This window comes from Gavia stellata, chromosome 3 (genome assembly GCF_030936135.1).
Source record: "Gavia stellata isolate bGavSte3 chromosome 3, bGavSte3.hap2, whole genome shotgun sequence".
Taxonomy (NCBI): Eukaryota; Metazoa; Chordata; class Aves; order Gaviiformes; family Gaviidae; genus Gavia; species Gavia stellata.
Window position 1 is genome coordinate 4,831,398 of NC_082596.1, and position 17,283 is coordinate 4,848,680.

General features: G+C 40.9%; 1 protein-coding gene across 26 annotated transcripts in view; it reads left to right on the plus strand.

Moving 5' to 3' along the window:
- Positions 1-17,283, plus strand: part of PTK2 (protein tyrosine kinase 2) — a 181,259-nt gene that overhangs the window by 50,561 nt on the left and 113,415 nt on the right. For all 26 annotated transcript variants that reach the window (XM_059836000.1, XM_059835977.1, XM_059836001.1 and 23 more), the window contains one exon: positions 12,829-12,995. In XM_059836000.1, coding sequence (XP_059691983.1) covers positions 12,829-12,995 — 167 coding nt within the window. The remainder of the gene's footprint in view (positions 1-12,828; positions 12,996-17,283) is intronic.

A 17,283-nucleotide genomic window follows, 5' to 3' on the forward strand; every position in this document is an offset into this window, starting at 1 on the left:
TGCCCACTATTAAGTTTCCTTTGTGCAAGAGAAAACCAAGTAAAAAAGACTAAAGAGTGTTGAATGTTTTCTCTTCCTTTCCTACTGTTTATTTTCTAGCATGGCTGCATATGAAAAGACCTAACAGCATTCCTAAGTGGAGTAGATCTTGTGACAGTGACCACAGACCTGTGAAATGCAAGGATTTTCTGTCTTTTGTCAATTTAATAAGCTCGTATTTGTGTTTAGGGATAACTTGGAGAACAGACAGGTTAGAGGTACAACAACGGGAATCATTATCATCAATAGCATATGCTTACTTTACATGGAACAGGGTTTTTTAGGTGCCACTTGAAACATCTTTGCTCCCTGGCTTAAGTATAGTGGTTTGATATATATCTAATGTGATTGATTCGTTTCATGAAGTGTATTACTTGATACAAGGGAAGAAAAACTACGTCTCAGTTATGTTTTTAACCTTGCAAGCCTCTACTGTGGATGAATGTCTAGGGTTCTTTATATGGTACTTGAAATTGAGGTTATCTTTCCACAGAAGTATGTAGAAACTTCAAAAACAAAAGCAGAGATTACATCTCTGGTTTCTCCAGCTCAGAAATACCTGTGGTTATGGGCTTTAAGGATCCAAAACTCACAGTCCCTGTAAGAAATTCAGTGCTGAGTTTGATTTGCAGAGTTACATATCCTTGTTTTAAGCAAAAATGTGTCATTTTTTATAAAAGTGGGATCAGAAGAACAGACAAGTAGCAGTTACTTGAGGCATGCCTAATTTTTAGTTTTCTTATATGCACATTTAATTGGATGTTTTTTTTGTAAAAGTCATGGGATTTTTGTATTGTTCTCCTTTCCTAATAAAGAAGAATGTGATGGGTTGCTGTTAAACTTTGTTCTTTTAACCAATGTGGTTCTCTTTTTATTTTGTTAAACTGGGACAATGACTATTGAAGGTGCAGGTACTCTGTAGTAAAGATCTAGCACTGATATATAACTATGTCCTGACATTTATTTTAAAACAGTAAACCCTTGTTGGAGTACAAGCCTACATTCCATTGGAATGACTGCTGTTAGACCAAGCCGAATAATTTAAGATTAAAATAGCCTTTAAGGTTTTTATGCCTTTGTTCTACCCCCACCTCCTTTTGTGGAGGAGATGTCTGCGATAGAGCTTCCATTTCTTCTGAATTACAAATTGAGAAGGAGACTGGTGCTGGGTTTGGCCTTTGGCTTGTTTCCAAGGAGCTCTTTAAGAATATCCAGAGGTGGATGTCTTTGAGACAGTTCTGCAATTAAAAGGAAAAGGAAAAAAAGGTTTTTCAAGACTTCTCCCTGGTTAGCACCGTTTCTGGGATGATAGCTGAGGAACCTTTCCTGTATTCAAAGGAAGTTAGACTTGTTCTGAAATCTCCAGAAGAGCCCATTAAAGGTATTTCTGCTGGTAAAGTGGAGGACTTTGTGGAATGTACTAATACCAAGGGAAAGTAAGGGTGGAATTTTTTTTCCTGATTTGTGATTTCTAACATCTTCTGTTTCTAACAAAGTCAAGTTTGCCTTTGTCTATGGAAAGGATGTGTTTGACAGTCAAAGAAGTGAGGAAAGGCCCTTTTCCCTTTTTTTAAAAAATAACAATATTTTTTGACTACCTAAGAGTGGAAGCAGTGCTTTAGCTGTATACATTACACACAAATCCTTGATCATGAGTGGAAACCCTTTTCATTAAAAAAAAATCATCTTGTTAAGCTCAGATGAACAGAACTTTGCTTTCTCTAAGAGTCTTTTAAGTGGCTAGACTAAAGGTATGATTTCCGTGCTATTTGACTTGAAATATCTTTAACCATGACAACAGTGTGGCTGTATGTATGCTTTAGTTTGAGGAGAACTTCTGGCTGTGGACCTCTGTTTATTCTGGATGAATTTAGTCCCTCAAAGACAGCTCTTTCCTTTGAGGGATGAGTCTGTATTCTGCAAAGGATTCAAGGGCAGTTTTTCAATTCTTGGAAATGCTTTCTTGGGTTTCAAAGAACTGGCATGCTCCCTTTACCCCTTTTTTCCTTGGTATAACACTAAAGACATGCTTCACTTCCAAAACAAACAAACAAAAAAAAGGCTTTTATGAATGTGCAAACAGTGGTCTCCTACTGAGAAATGCGTATGTAGCCATGCATTTGCCAGGGAAAGAAAGGTTGTTTATCTTTGCTATTTATCTTGGTATGTCTTCATTTGGATGTGTTGTCTACGTGCATATTCACAGAGAGGGATTTCCAGGGCTTTGGGGTTGGAGAGGATGCAGGGCATGCTCTGCCCTGTTCACAGCCTCGGGTGCGGCATGCAAGTGGGTGGGTGTTGCTGAGATGGAATTTCTTTGGTCTCAAGTGCCCCCTGAAAGTAAACACTGCCACCGCATCTTGATCAGCCGTTACAGGTAAATCACCTTTCTGTTTTCAGAAGACGGGGTTGAAGCAGAATTGTAACAACCATATTTAATAGAGAAATGAATGCACTGCATTTAGCAGATTGAGGGGATGGGGAAGGGTTGGGTTTTTTTAGAAAACAGACATTGGGAAACCTTGTGTGAGCCCTTATAGATGGCTTTCAGTGAAGTGCGGTTCTGCTCTGTCGTCTGCGTTCCCACCCCAGAGGTGCCCAGCTTGCAACCATTACACCTTCTTTGAAACTTCTAGCCCTTAAAGCTTATCCTTGGTACTTGAATAGTAGTTGTGCGAAGTAAAGATGGCATTATTTCTGTGGAAGTAACAACCAGAAATCTCAAACCAGGTTATTGCCAGGCATGCATCGCACCTTCATTCTTGCACGGGTTTGTTTTCTTCCAATTTTGTAAGACTAGCTGACTAAAACAAACTGGATAGAGATAGCATTAAAACTTTTAGCTGTCAGCTTTGTCCTTATTTCTGGAGCTAGAGAAACATGGTTAGAAGTCTGACAAATAAAGATAGTATCCAGGGGTCTCTTAGCCTGTTCATCATTTGGATGTCTTTTTCTCCCTTTTTTATGCAGTACCACCCTGAAATGTCGGCTTCTTTAATGTTGACAGAATAAGAACTCAAAAAGCTGAAGGAAAAAAGAACATCATTAGCTAAGGATAAGGCTATATCTAACTTAATGGACCCCAAAAAGTTGGAAGTCAAGAGGCATGCCTTGGCTGTGTCTCATCCCTACATCAGGGAAAAAGACCAGGGCAAATGCATCAGCTTCCCTACCTACCTGCAGAATCTTATTTCTCATAGGTAGAAGGCATGTGTGCAGGGTTGGAAAACTGTGTATTCCAGCCAGTTCCCTAATTTGAGCTCTTTAGAAGGAGAAGGGCTGAAGCACATTCAGTCGAGACATCACTAAAGCAGTTTAATAAACTTCATTACTGTGGTAGTATTTGTTGCTTGCTCTTTCCCTGTTTGACTCTCCCCTTCTACCCATACCCAGTTTTTATCTTCCCAAACCATTTGCAATTTGCATGTCTTAGTCCCTGCTATAGTGTCTGTGTTTCGGTCAGTTTTGGCTAGGTGTTCTTGCAGTATTTCCATTCCTTCCAGGTTTGTCTAAGTTAGGCTCCTGAGTTTTTTGCGGGTATTTCTGCGCTACGGATGGTTGCTGTGTTTTACCCAGTAATACGGGAGACCTGAGTATTTGATTGGAGATCCAGTTTGTGGTGGAGGAATGGGAACAGTCTCTAATGCAAAGGTCTCCAACTCAAGTGGTATCCTAGTTAGACAAGTATTTCTTCTGGCAGCAGTGCCAGCTTCCTTCTCACTGTTTGTTTTCTCATGCTGCCATCCTAGTTGTTGTGCTGGCATAGGTGTTGTGACTGTTTGGCCAACTCAGTCCAAGTTAAAATGAATGATCGTTTTAGTGTTGTTTTTAATCTACATCAGTTCCCCAATCTTGTTAGCTGCATCGTCTTGCAGACTGGCACAACTGAGAAAACTGGGAGAAAAGAGGAAATGCCTGGTTGTGCTGGCACTGCTGGGGTTTGCAGTGTTACTGCACCACCAGGCAACACCCTATTACAGCCTTATTAGCATCCCTCGTCATCCATTGCAGCGTTCCTGGTTTCCAAACACTTCTCAAGGATATTGCCTATCTTGAAAAAGGGCAAGAGGCTTGTCAGTCTAACCCTCAGTCACTGAGAAGACTAATTTCTTGCCACAATTCCACGCATTCAGCTTCATCTCTGTCTTCCACGTCTTCCCCTTTTTTCAAACCTGCCTTATTTTGACCTGCTATCTGAACGAAAGGTAGCGGATCCTGTGGCTAGTCTGGAGCAGAGCTGGTATAGACGATACTGATTCTGATCGACTACCAGGTAGCCAGAAGTTGAACATGCTGCTTTCCAACTGCTCAATGGGCCAGAGATGCTTTATTGTTTCTTGGTTCCTCCTAAACCAAGCAGATAGCTTGAAGAGTTACAGGGGATTGGCTATGTGGTAGGGCTGTTCTGATGTATCTACTGCTGTCTGTAAAGGAAAATGCAACTGTTATACAGGATTTTTTTTTTTATCTACTGGGTTTCTCTTTTAAAATAGATTCTTATGATAATATAGTACAGGGGTGGCAGGTTGGTCACGCAAAGTTTTTTCACGTTTAGCAGAAAGAGCTCGTGAACACTAGCAGGACTCAAAATGGTGCCAGGTAAGTATTTTTGGTGTTACAGATATCTGCTGTATACAGATATGGTTACATATCCAAATCTAATTTCTACAGGTATACAGTAATATATGTGCTTTGAGGCAGTGAAACTTCTTGATGTATAGAAGCAAACTGGAGTGCACTGATTTCTAACATCAATTGGATAGGTGTAGAAATATATAAAATCATTCCTGATCTAGGAAGAGAGCTAGAAAATAGGTACCATTTACGTGTGTGTCCCCCCCCTTCCTTTTCTCTGCTGCATGCCTACATGCATTGTAACAGATGACAAGGCATAGTTGTATTGTTAGTTAATATGTGCCTTCCTTCTGCGAACTTTAGAAAAGTGCCAAGAACTCAAAACTACAGACTTACAGATGTAAGCAGTATAAAAAAGAAGGTAGACAGTACTGTGATATTCAGACTAATTATAACTAAAATACCCTTGGTCTTTAGAATGCCTGTTTTACTTGTGCAAGATACTCTTGATGTCCTTGCATGAGATGCACATGCAAAATAACATTTTAAGAACAATGTAAATAGCCCTCTATTAGCCCTTAATATAAATTGCACCTCCCCCTCAAGCCAAGAGCACATCCTGCATTAGAGTTTGGCCGTACAGGACTGGATCTAAGGAAGCTCCTAGACTTTGCAAGTGCAACTGAGGTTAGGGGATAGTCAGTTCTATATGTTAAGCTTCTGGAAAACTACACTTACTGTCAAAATTTAAAATACTGTTATGTTTATTTAGGAAGCTATACTGGTGTGCAGTAGGATCAAAAGATTCAGCCAAGGGGACTGGAAAGCAGCACGGTTGTACTGGCTCTGTGTTTGTCAGTGCTGTCGGCGTGTGCTCGGAGGTTCCCTGTGGAATGACGTGTGGATGTCGGGAGGCACTTTGGATGACTGATCTGTGCATGGCTTAAGTGTGAGAGATGCTGAGGCACTTACATGGTTGTGTTGCTTGAGTTGATGGTGTCTCTGGGCGTGCATGGTGACAAAATCCTAGGCACCAGAATGACGTGTTTTCAGGCTATAGTTTCAATATATACTTGTTGCTGGGCTTCTGCAGCAGAGTTCTTGTTCACCTGGATCAGTTCCCCAGTCTAGTTTATTGTGTGGAGTCCAAATATGTTTGCTGGATCAGTGCAGGAAAGAAAAAGTAGCACGATAATGAGAAAGAGAGTTGTGGGCTTTTCTCTTTGAATGTCAGGCATAGCGTCACTGGAGGACAACCTGTATTTTGGTGTCGTGAGGGCATTCTAGAGTTTTCCTTTATGGAAATTGTAAATTAATTTGCATCAGAGCTTTGTAGTTTACTATTGTCCAGCTTTTCATTTAAGGTCCCCATATAAATCTCTCATCAGGAGTCATAATACTTGGTATATAAATAGCATTTGACATATTTGAAGTGCTTCACAAACATTAACACCATGTCCCTATGTTGGAGGTGCTACTTAAAGACTTTTTCTAGTGCAAGACGCTTTCTCCTTCCTATTAAATGGGAAAATTAGGTTTGTAGTCACATTGGGACTATATTATTCCAACTTTAATTTATTCATAGTAGCACATCAGCTTTGTTAATTTATAAGCAAGCAATTCATTTTCACTCATTTACAGAAGCACAAGGTATTATTGATACATACTGGGAGAGCATAGGGTATCCTGCACCTTTCGGCCTTTCTCTGGTCTGTTTTGATTTTTCAACAGCCTCCTAAATACACTGTATTGTAAATTCTATTTTTTAATCTATTTTTCAAATTAGCTGTGTTGCATATCTGTGGGTTCTTTAGACAAATGAGTAAAAATGAGTGCTGTCAAGTTTTCTAGCTATTGAAAAAGCTTTTTTTTCTTCCCTCTGGGTTAAAGGGAGGGAACAGTGACCTGTCACCTATTATTGATAGGAAATTCCTCTGAGGGCTTCCCATTCTCTTTTACTCAGCTGTACTAGCCTATTTTATGTTCAGGCTATAAAAGTTAGCTCTGGAAACCTAATTAAAGTCAATGTGACTACAGTAAGCAGCATTCAACTTGCATATGATTGTGTGACTTCCTCACAATTGTAGGGTATTTATGAGAATGACAATAGACATGTGAAAACTTCCCATAGACATTTATATTCATGTAGGTATCCTGTGTACACCCAAAGTGAAATCTCGTTCCAGAGTAGGTTTTTGCTGGAGTCAAGCTCTCCTATGAGTATTTCTAGCTGTGATTAATTTGAGGTCATAAGTTTTCATCCAGGTTGAAACTTTGGTGTTCCTTACGTGGGTTTTTTCCCACTCAAGAATGCATCTGAGGAGCTTCCTTCCTGCGCTAAAAGGCTGGTTGTAGTAGAGTCTGGAGAGATTTCAGATTTCTTTGGCTGTGCTTCCAGTTAAAAGATTGTCATGACGTATCTCAGTGGGATGTCTTAGTTGCTATTGTGCAGTGGTTAAGCAGTTAAATTGTTTGTCTGGAAACTTCTGATTAAGCATTCTGATCACTACCACGAAGAACATCAGGCGTGCTTCTGGCAAGGCTCCTCACATTGCGACCATGAAAGACAGAGAAGCTGTCACCCGTCCTGGAGTGATGGCGATGGCTTTGTTTGACACTCCAGGCATCTCCACTTGGTCTGCGGAGGCTGTCCAGAAACCGAGACTCTACGCCTTGTTTACTACCCGATAGGAGTTAAATACACTGACTCAATTATGGCTGCGTTGCCAGTGCAACTCTTGGAGATTAATCTTGTACTGTTTGGAAATAGCAGCCAGATAAAACAAACCCTGTCCTGCTGCATGAGAACTTACTATACTGTTTATATGCTGCGCTTCCCCTGGTGCGGGTTCATGTTGCTGAATGAGCCGCGCTGTCGTGGTGCCGGTTTATGTTGATTGAAGGTGTGGCTCTAGATGTTTAAAATTCATCTTCTGTGGTTTATTAATAAAAAAGTAAATAAGCAAATAGAAGTTTTACTTGAGAGTCTTCCCCTGCAAATCAGCCATTTTGAGTGTCTTAATCACCGCATTTCCGTATTTCTCCGTTTTTTGATTTTGGCTATGGTTTGTTAGCGTCTGGAACGAGCTCTCTGGCATTCCTAAACAAAAAAAGAAGAGAAGCCACTTAAGTGTTTGTTTCACATAAAACATCAGTTCTTCCTTTCTGGACACACAGAAGTTTTTAGAATATATTTTCAAACACTTGCACACAGAATCCTTTAGGTTGGAAAAGACCTTTGAGATCATCGAGTCCAACCGTAAACCTAACACTGCCAAAATGGGAAGTTTCCCAAAACAATTAAATTTGCTGTCAGTTTGAGCTATTCTTCTCCTTTAATATTTGCTCAGATACTAAAGTAGTCCTGGAAAGACTTTGTGGTTTTGTTTGTTTTAAGATTAGGATTTTAAAACACACATGTGTGGAAAACACACATTAAAAGTTCTTCTTTGAAAATGTATTGGGGTATAAAACATTTGAACTAAAAATGACTGATTATGTCATTTTTATAATAACTTACATTCCTTCCACAGAAATTAATCAAGTAGCTTATAGCAATTTTGCCTCCCTTTGCCTGCTATGTTAAAAAAAAAAAGTCAAAACCAATGAGGGAACAAATAATGAATATAACCACAATTTTAAGATAATATGTTGTCAGAATGGTACTATGTGAAATACTTAAAGACAAATAAAGCAAAGCAGCCTTTGACCTCCTTTGCACTGATGCTGCTATCTCCTTAATGTTTACATTGAAGTTGACTTTTTCTTGAGTTGCAGTATGTACTAATTGTTGCTAATTATTTTTTTGGGGTGATACCAACCACCTGACCAGAAAGGATATGGCACCTTTCTTAAATAAGTTAGAAAATACTTTTACTAAAAATACATTTACATAAATACATTTACATTTTTTATTATTTACTTTTGGTTCTGTGATAGATTTAGAATTGATTGATGATATAAAAGGGATAGAGGCTTAAAAGTCTCACTCGCTTTTGTTGGGAATTAAGACATCTGACTACTTCTTCAGTCCTTTTGAAATCCCAACTTGAAAATTAGAGAGATTCTGAGATGCCCGGCTTGATTCTTTCCTGAGTAAATACTGATGGTTTTCAGCTGCCTTATGCATCAGTATTTCATGGTCATAGACAATTTTGCCTTAATTTTTTTCTTTCCAAAGCCATTTCTTATCACAGCAGGCATAACTGCCTTTTAAGAGCACGTACCCCCGTTTTCATTATCAACCGGCATCGCCAGAGGCGGGGGAAGGGGTGGATTTCCGAAAACAAACGCTGCGTGTTATGTGCTCTATTTATGCAGGGTATAGAAAGAGGTGAAAATGAATTAATCTCTTCTGTTTGTAAGCATATAGAAAAGCTGGCAGTGTTCCCTTTAGAGGAGAGCGCGCCTGCCAAAGTGTTAGGCTTTACCAACTAAGCAGAGATTGTCCTTTGGGTGAAGAAGAGGTTAAATGTGCCTCTGTCACTTCTGAGAGTACTTGGTGGCTGTTACCGTTTCCTGGGATACAGGCAACTGTTCTCCTTTGCAGTAATTGATACAAAGACCATTAGATACAGGCAAGAAACAAACTTAACCAATTTTTGTACATTGTGGTCAATACGTTTAATTCAGATTTAAAACCGTTCACTGACCTGCTAATAGATCTTTGGAACTTGCTGGGGAAGGTTGAAAAAAGTTAGCTGCTTTAAGAGGAGACAGGATGAGTAACTGGAAGAGTTTCATTGAAGGCTGATGAATGACAGCAGCAATGCTTGGTCAGGAAATCCACTCGGATAAAAATAGTCAGAGGCTGGGAGAGCACTTGGAGGAAGTGTCGTATGTGTTTGCCTGGTGTCGCCTCTTCCCCCGGCATCCATCTGTGGCCACTGTGGTTCTTCCTTCAGTTGTTTTACCAACATACCCGCAGGGAGGTTACTTTTGTTTGCATCAGACATTTGTCCCAGACTTGGGCGCCTTCTGGCTGGCAGGACTCCGCAGTTGCTGGTTAGTCTGTGTGGTGCTGCCAGCTGGTAGTGTGGCTTGAAAACTTCCATTTGCCAGTGTGTTTTGAAGTCTCCCTCCTGCATGATACGGTCCTCTGCGAGCATCTTGCATGCCTGGCTGTTTGTGTCCATCTTCCTTCAAGTGTAGGGCGTGTCACCCACTTAGCAGTGGATGTCCAGCTCCTGGGCATGGAAGAAGACAAGGGTCTTGGGAGGCACTACTGGTACTGAAGCGAATGATGCTTCTAAGGATGCTCACAGAATCACAGAATGATGGGGTTGGAAGGGACCACTGGAGATCATCTAGTCCAACCCCCCCGCGAGAGCAGGGTAACCCAGAGCAGGTTGCACAGGGATGTGTCCAGGAGAGTTTTGAGTATCTCCAGAGAAGGAGACTCCACAACCTCTCTGGGCAGCTTGTTCCAGGGCTCTGCCACCCTCAAAGGAAAGAAGTTCCTCCTCATGTTTAGATGGAACTTCCTATGACCAAGTCTGTGCCCATTACCTCTCGTCCTGTCACTGGGCACCCCTGAAAAAAGACTGGCCCCATCCTCCGGGCACCCACCCCTGAGGTATTTATAAGCATTGATAGGACCCCCCCTCAGTCTTCTCTTCTCTAGACTAAAAAGACCCAAGTCCCTCAGCCTTTCCTCATAAGAAAGATGTGCCAGTGCCCTAACCATCTTTGTAGCCCTTTGCTGTACCGTCTCCAGCAGCTCCCTGTCCTTCTGGAACCGAGGAGCCCAGAACTGGACACAGCACTCCAGATGGGGCCTCACCAAGGCCGAGTGGAGGGGGAGGATAACCTCCCTCGCCCTGCTAGCCACACTCTTCTTCCCCAGGCTACAGAATGACAGAATCACTAAGGTTGGAAAAGACCTGTAAGATCATCAAGTCCAACCAAAAAAAAAAAAAAAAAAAAAAAACACCCACACACCAAAAACCAACCCACCCAACACCACACAGCACCATGCCCATCAAGCCACATCCCACAATGCCACATCCACACGCTCCTTGAATACCTCCAGGGAGGGTGACTCTACCACCTCCCTGGGCAGCCTGTTCCAGTGTTTCACTACTCTCTCAGTAAAGAACTTTTTCCTAATATCCAGCCTGAACCTCCCCTGGCGCAACTTGAGGCCATTTCCTCTAGTCCTGTCACTAGTCACTTGGGAGAAGAGACCAACACCCACTTCTCTGCAACCCCCTTTCAGGTAGTTGTGGAGAGCGATGAGGTCTCCCCTCAGCCTCCTCTTCTCCAGACTGAACAACCCCAGCACCCTCAGCCGCTCCTCATCAGACTTGTGCTCCAGACCCCTCACCAGCTTCGTCGCCCTTCTCTGGACACGCTCCAGCACCTCAATGTCCTTCTTGGAGTGAGGGGCCCAAAACTGAACGCAGCATTCGAGGTTTGGCCTCACCAACGCCGAGTACAGAGGCACGATCCCCTCCCTGCTCCTGCTGGCCACGCTATTTCTGATACAGGCCAGGATGCCGTTGGCCTTCTTGGCCACCTGGGCACACTGCTGGCTCATATTCAGCTGGCTGTCAATCAATACCCCCAGGTCCTTTTCTGCGGGGGAGCTTTCCAGCCACAATTGGCCCCAAGAACATACCATTGCTGTTGGAGACCGGGTGTTGGGCTTGATGGAACCTCTTCTGACTCAGACACCATGAATTTACTGAACACGACTTGGGTTTCCTTCTTGTAGGCTTGAAAAAATTTAATTTTTTTTACATTGCACTATGCACTGTGTTGTTTCTGGAAGATTATTTAAGGTTGCAGTTTGGTAAGATGTGTGAGCTGATCTAACAGCTTGTTATCACCTCACCAAAAGCATGATTCCACTCCTACATGTGTCATCTTCCACCTCTATTCAGATTTAGTGCTTAATTCTCATTTTGCAGTTAGTTTTCTGCTTGCTTAATTTGTAGAATCAGGGTCTTAAACAATTTCTTTGGGATATAAAATAATAGATTTTGGGAAACAATGTCATCCTGTAAAAAAAACTTTTGCCTAACTCACTGCAGTAGCCCACCTCTGGCTCTCCTGTAGAGCTCACTGTTGGCTACATGTTGATATTTTTGGAAATTCTGAGCAAGAATCAGCAGTTTGTGCATCTGTGTGTGTATATACATACGTGCATGTGTATGTGTATATATATGTGTGTATACACACACTCATGCATGAGCATTTTCAGTAGGAAATTCTCAGCCCGTTACAGGGTCAGAAGCAAAGGACTGTGGATTCCTGAAAGAAGTGTGTGGGAGCAGTGATAGCCCGTTCTCCTGCTGAGCTCTAAACTGTGCTGGCAGAGATCTGCTGCCTTGCAGAGAGATAGGCCTTACCTTCTACTGGGTTGTGAGGCAGCAACTCCGACCTCCTGCTGACTTTCTAATCTGGATAAGAGCAGGACAGCCTGCCACACTGCACCTGAAAGGCTGCTAATCCACCCTCTACTAACACATTTGAATTTTATTTACCCCATGTTAGACCTTTCTAAGGTCTAACACGGAAAGGAAACTGCAATCTGCTATGATTATTTTTTAAAGGTTCCTTTCTTGGGCAAGAGGTCCTCAAACTCTGAAATATACTTCAGGACAAACAAGTAGGACATCCGTTTTGTTTGAGAATCTTCCGAAGTAATTGTCTCTTGCCTCATTTTATCAGGGATCTGTGCTGAATCTCAGGAGAAAATGAGTGGGGGGAAGGAAACCAAGGGGCTGTGATGTGAGCTGCCAAATCCTGGCTGTTGGAGCACGAAATAGGATGAAAGTCTTAAGACGGTTTTCCAGCTGTAGATGAAGAGTGACTTACAAAGGCTGGTGATGGGTTGTTTGTTTGTTTGGGGTTTTTTTGTATAAATACATATCACTTTCATCCACAAATCTGCTTTTTATATTTTGGGTTTTATGTTATTCTGTTTTACATAGAGGAAATAGTGGCTTAATTCTGCTAAGACGCGTGGAAACATATTTACTGATGTTTTGTGAAGCCATGCCGGTAAAACTTCAGAAATTGTAAATGTTTGTCTGAAACAGCACACAGTTGAACATGTTTAGTATTCTTAATAAAGGTGATACCTGATTTATCGCTTAGTATTTTGTATAGGGTATGATATTGTTACACTATAAAGCCTTACTGTAGAATTTTTAGAAAATATATATTGCATTTTACGGCTTGTAAGGAGTGTGTGTTTCTCTGTTTTAGGGCATAATTCAGAAGATTGTGGACAGTCAAAAAGTGAAAAATGTGGCCTGCTATGGGTTACGGCTCAGTCATCTGCAGTCTGAGGAGGTTCACTGGCTACACCTGGACATGGGGGTGTCCAATGTGAGAGAGAAATTTGAACTAGCCCACCCTCCAGAAGAATGGAAGTAAGAGTATAAATCTGTTCAGTGTCAAAATTGAGTCATATATAAGTCTTTTTGCCTTGTCATAAAAAACAACTCTATAATTTGCTTTATTAAGGAAGAACCTCTTGTGCTGGAATAGAGGTGATGAAACAGGAAAAAAACCCACAACTTCTCACATCAAAGAGCTGTAAGCGGTGAAGAATACTTTTTGTTGTTGTAAGGGGTTTCCTGCAAACTGAGGGGAACAGATAAATGTAACCCGGGATTTAGGGGAGGCATAAAGTAGGAGCAGAAATCTCCCAGTTATTTGTCCTCAAAAACCTGCAAAACTTGTGATGTATCTAGTGAACCAGCCCCGCCTCAGGTTTTGTCATCCTTAAAGTTTCACAGTAAGAATCCTGTTCCTATCTGTGGTATAAGCATACCTCTGAAAATTTAAAAGGATAAATCTTGTTATTTAAATGAAAACAAGAAAATATTGTTAAGTACTGGTTGTATTTAGATGTAGACTAAGTAGGAGAGATGTAATTTGAAAAGAGTGAAGTGCAGTGAATAGATCAGTTTGTCCCTCTGCAGTTGTAAAGCTATTTATTGGATAATGAATTGAAGCCCAGAGCGATGAGTGACATCTGCCTTTCTTCTAACTGGCATCTTCAGTTATTCCAGGAGCAATGAACAATAGAAAGGTAACTGCAGAACTTGGTCTTTTTCCATTGCCCAGGTACATTTGCTGAGATATTTTCATGATAACCAGTAGGTTGGTTAAAAGAAGTGGTATGACCTATGCTCTGTTGAAGGTTGAGTTGTCTTCAGCTTTTTAGCAGAGTAAGCTGATGGTGCACGCTCAGGAGAGGATGTAGGCTGGAGAGGAAGAAGGGAAAGATTGTGTAATTTCCTGGTAGAAAGACAAGAGGAAACGAACATTTGCAGAAAGACACAATAGTCTACTAGAGAAGATGGGGAGCTCAGATTTTTAAAATACCATTAAACCAAGTATAGTACTAAGCTCATGTGGGAACATCAGAAAGGAGATTACTATGATAACTGGTTCATTGCAGGGGTTTTATGCGTGTTTTTCTGTGGTTTATGTTCATAACCACAATTTGTGCAAAAGTTGCTAGTTAGTTTAAAGGCTTACGCATACCTTCTGCGGAATTATTGTAAATAGTCTATACTTAATTTCTTGCAAGTGGAGTTATATACTAGTAGATGTCACAGTTGGTAATCTTGAGTTATTAAATTCTTTTTAGAGGCCTGATTTTAACAAATGCAACAAATTCAAACAAATTAGGAATGTTTAAAACTTAGGTTTCAGAAATGTTGCACATTCTTTTCTGTGCATGTTACATTTTACTGTTTCTGGGATGTGCATCAATATTGTTCCTTCCATACTTTACAAGAAATTTTTCATTGACAATACTGTGAAACCACAGCTTAGGAAGTAGGGGATTCCTGAATGCTTTCCATGATAGTAGTGCTGCGTATAAGATATGAATAATTTATGCTGTGGAAATTTGTTACATAGCGTACAAGTGTCAGTTCCGATTTCATTAGGCGGTGCAACTTGCATTGTACACGTTGCAGAACGAAGTTAATCAGTTTTAAAAGCGAAGCTAGATGATTGTTTTGAGGTTTGTGGAAAGGAATTATATAAAATGCTCATGAAGGAGCTATAGCAAGATGTAAATTATTCAATACCTTTCCAGAGTGTCATTTAATGTTTTATTGAATACATGCAGCCTGACATACCTTTTAAACCCGTGGAGATTTGCTGTGCATACTCAAAATGCTGCTGTCATATTTGTAATACCGTAACACAGAGTGTTTAAGATCATATGACAGTACTTGTAAAAATAGTTAGATTAGTGAAGGGAGAGGAGTCTTGGAATGGCTCTTAAATGAAAAGCTTCCTGTAGTGTTAATAAACCAGTAACTAACTCTCGTGTTTGTTTTTTTTAATCATCTAAATTAAAAGGGCTGTATGTTCAGTGTTCAGAAATTAAATCTCAGATGTTCTCCTGGACTAACCCAGTTACTAGAAGTTACACTGATTGTCAGTAGGTTGTACACAAAAGTTACCAGAATAAAATCCGTCTCACGTATACGCAGCTTTTTTGTTTGGTGCTGTGCTGTTTATAATCCTGCAGAGGATGGGCAAACAAAGGGCAGAAATAGGGATATGACTCTGCTTCAGGTGACATAGCTGTAGTTAGAGCTTAGGAAGAGTAGATAATAGTGGACTTGAAGGCAAGGTCACCCAAAATTCTGTCACTTCAAATTTTCTTCCCTCTTCCTATGGCAAACAGTTCAGTTGCAGGTGCACACACAATATTTAGCTTTGCCAATCTGCCAGTGGATAACCTCAATTATGTCGCAAAAGACGAACAGGAAATCACTGCTTACTGGAAATCTTTTTTTCCCCATCCTCACGTTTGCTTTTATATAGTGCTCTGACCTTCTTGCGATAAAAAGGTTTGTATTTTGCACGAGGTGGCAAAGGTTTGAACTATCTTGTAGTGGGTTTTTTTTGTTTTAAATAAAAACCAGTAAAGACCTAATACTACCGTTTTTTCCTGCAAAGGAGATCAGCACCAGAAGTCAGATAGAAGCCTTTTATTGACTGTGCCTGCATCTTCACTATGCATTTCCTTTAGGAATGTTTGTGCTAGTTAACTGTATCAAACCAAATACCCTTTTTCCATTTTATTTTATACTCTGGCAATGAAAATAATTCCGTCCAGCATCAGAAAATTCCGAATACATCTAAATCATGGTGCCAAAAATGATCAGAGTTATCATTATTGGAACTGCTTGCTTATTTGTTTGTAGTAGTTTTTTCAGGAAGTGAGTATTCAGGAGTCTGCTGTGGTTTATGTCACACTGTGTAATACTGTCTTATTTCCTTGAGTTATGCAGGATTTAGCACTAGAGAAGCATTGTATAGTTTGAGTGTAATTCCATGCAGTTGCTTTAGAATAATTGTAGTCTTCCAAATGCAGTCTGAGAGTTTTGTTTATTACTGAATTCCAATAGCACTGCTGCTGTTAGGTTATCTTACAGCAGCATAAATTGTTAATTCTTCCTTAAGCGTTTGCTTGTATGAAGGCCTGTATACCTGTGCATGCGAGATGGTGACAGGTGAAATACAAACAAAATCCCAGGGCTTTTTAATGGGAAGGCAATAAAGACTGGAGTGGATTTGTTTGCTTCAAGTTTCCTCTTAGTGTTTATGCTAGCAAGGCAGACCTGGGCATGCGTTAAACTCACTTTTTAATGAAGAAATTAATCTTCATTTGTAGTAGTATTATTTTAATGATTGGATGTTTCCAAGGGCATGAGGGTGAAAGAGGAAAGAGCCTTTCTCCTTTAACCTTCATCTTTACCCTGTACTAGGTGCATTAGGGTTAGCAGGATGTGGGGCTCTTAAATCATAGCATTGACCCTGGTCATTTTTGGTAATACTGAGCCTTCGACAGCAATCGCAGCAGCTCTCCTTTCTGTCTCTAAAAATGCTGTGTGCCAAAGCACTGTTCCGATTGCTGGTCTTTTTTCCTGCAAGGGGAGAATCAAGAGATTTGAGTAACAAATTGTTCCCCACAGGATAGACATCTTAAGGTTTGTAGGTAAAGCAGGTTCTTGTAACCAGGCAACATTCATGCTTGACTCTAACTGGTAGAAGATGCCCCAATGCTTAGCAGTCCTGTACTGTAAGTTTTGATAGCTGTGATACAAATGCCTTGGCACTGACACAAAGGCCAGACCACCTGCGGAATGATGTAATGAGTTGACTAAGTTGATCTAACAGCTCTGTACCTCTCCTCTCCACAGTCCATCTTCTCCCCTCTCTTGCTTCCAGTTATCCAGTCCTTTTCCTTTTCTTATGTGAGCCTTAATGGTTGTCTAATCCTTCAGCGAGCTGATACAGTTCATTAAACTCGCACAAGGCTCCTCCTTTGTCTGCCCTTTTTGTTCCCATCTTCTCCTTTCTGGTTACTTTTCTGCTGATGTGAACTGAATTAGAACTTGCTGGAAGCAGCCTACATGGATGGGACTGGTGAGATTATTCCTTTCAGTGCCACAAAACATTGAGAGTTGGATCATCCTTTCTTTTTTGGCTCCACCAACTGCCCAGGCAGTGCTTGTTACTCAAAGGGAAGCTCCTAGAACTGCTCAGTAGCATATGCTATGCTGTGGACAGATCACTTCACCATACAACTTGTTAACTCTACTGATGCCCACCTTTCTGCAGCTCTGAGTGGAGGCCCGTAGTGTGTGTCAGTGTGTGCATGTACCGCAGTATAGATGCAGA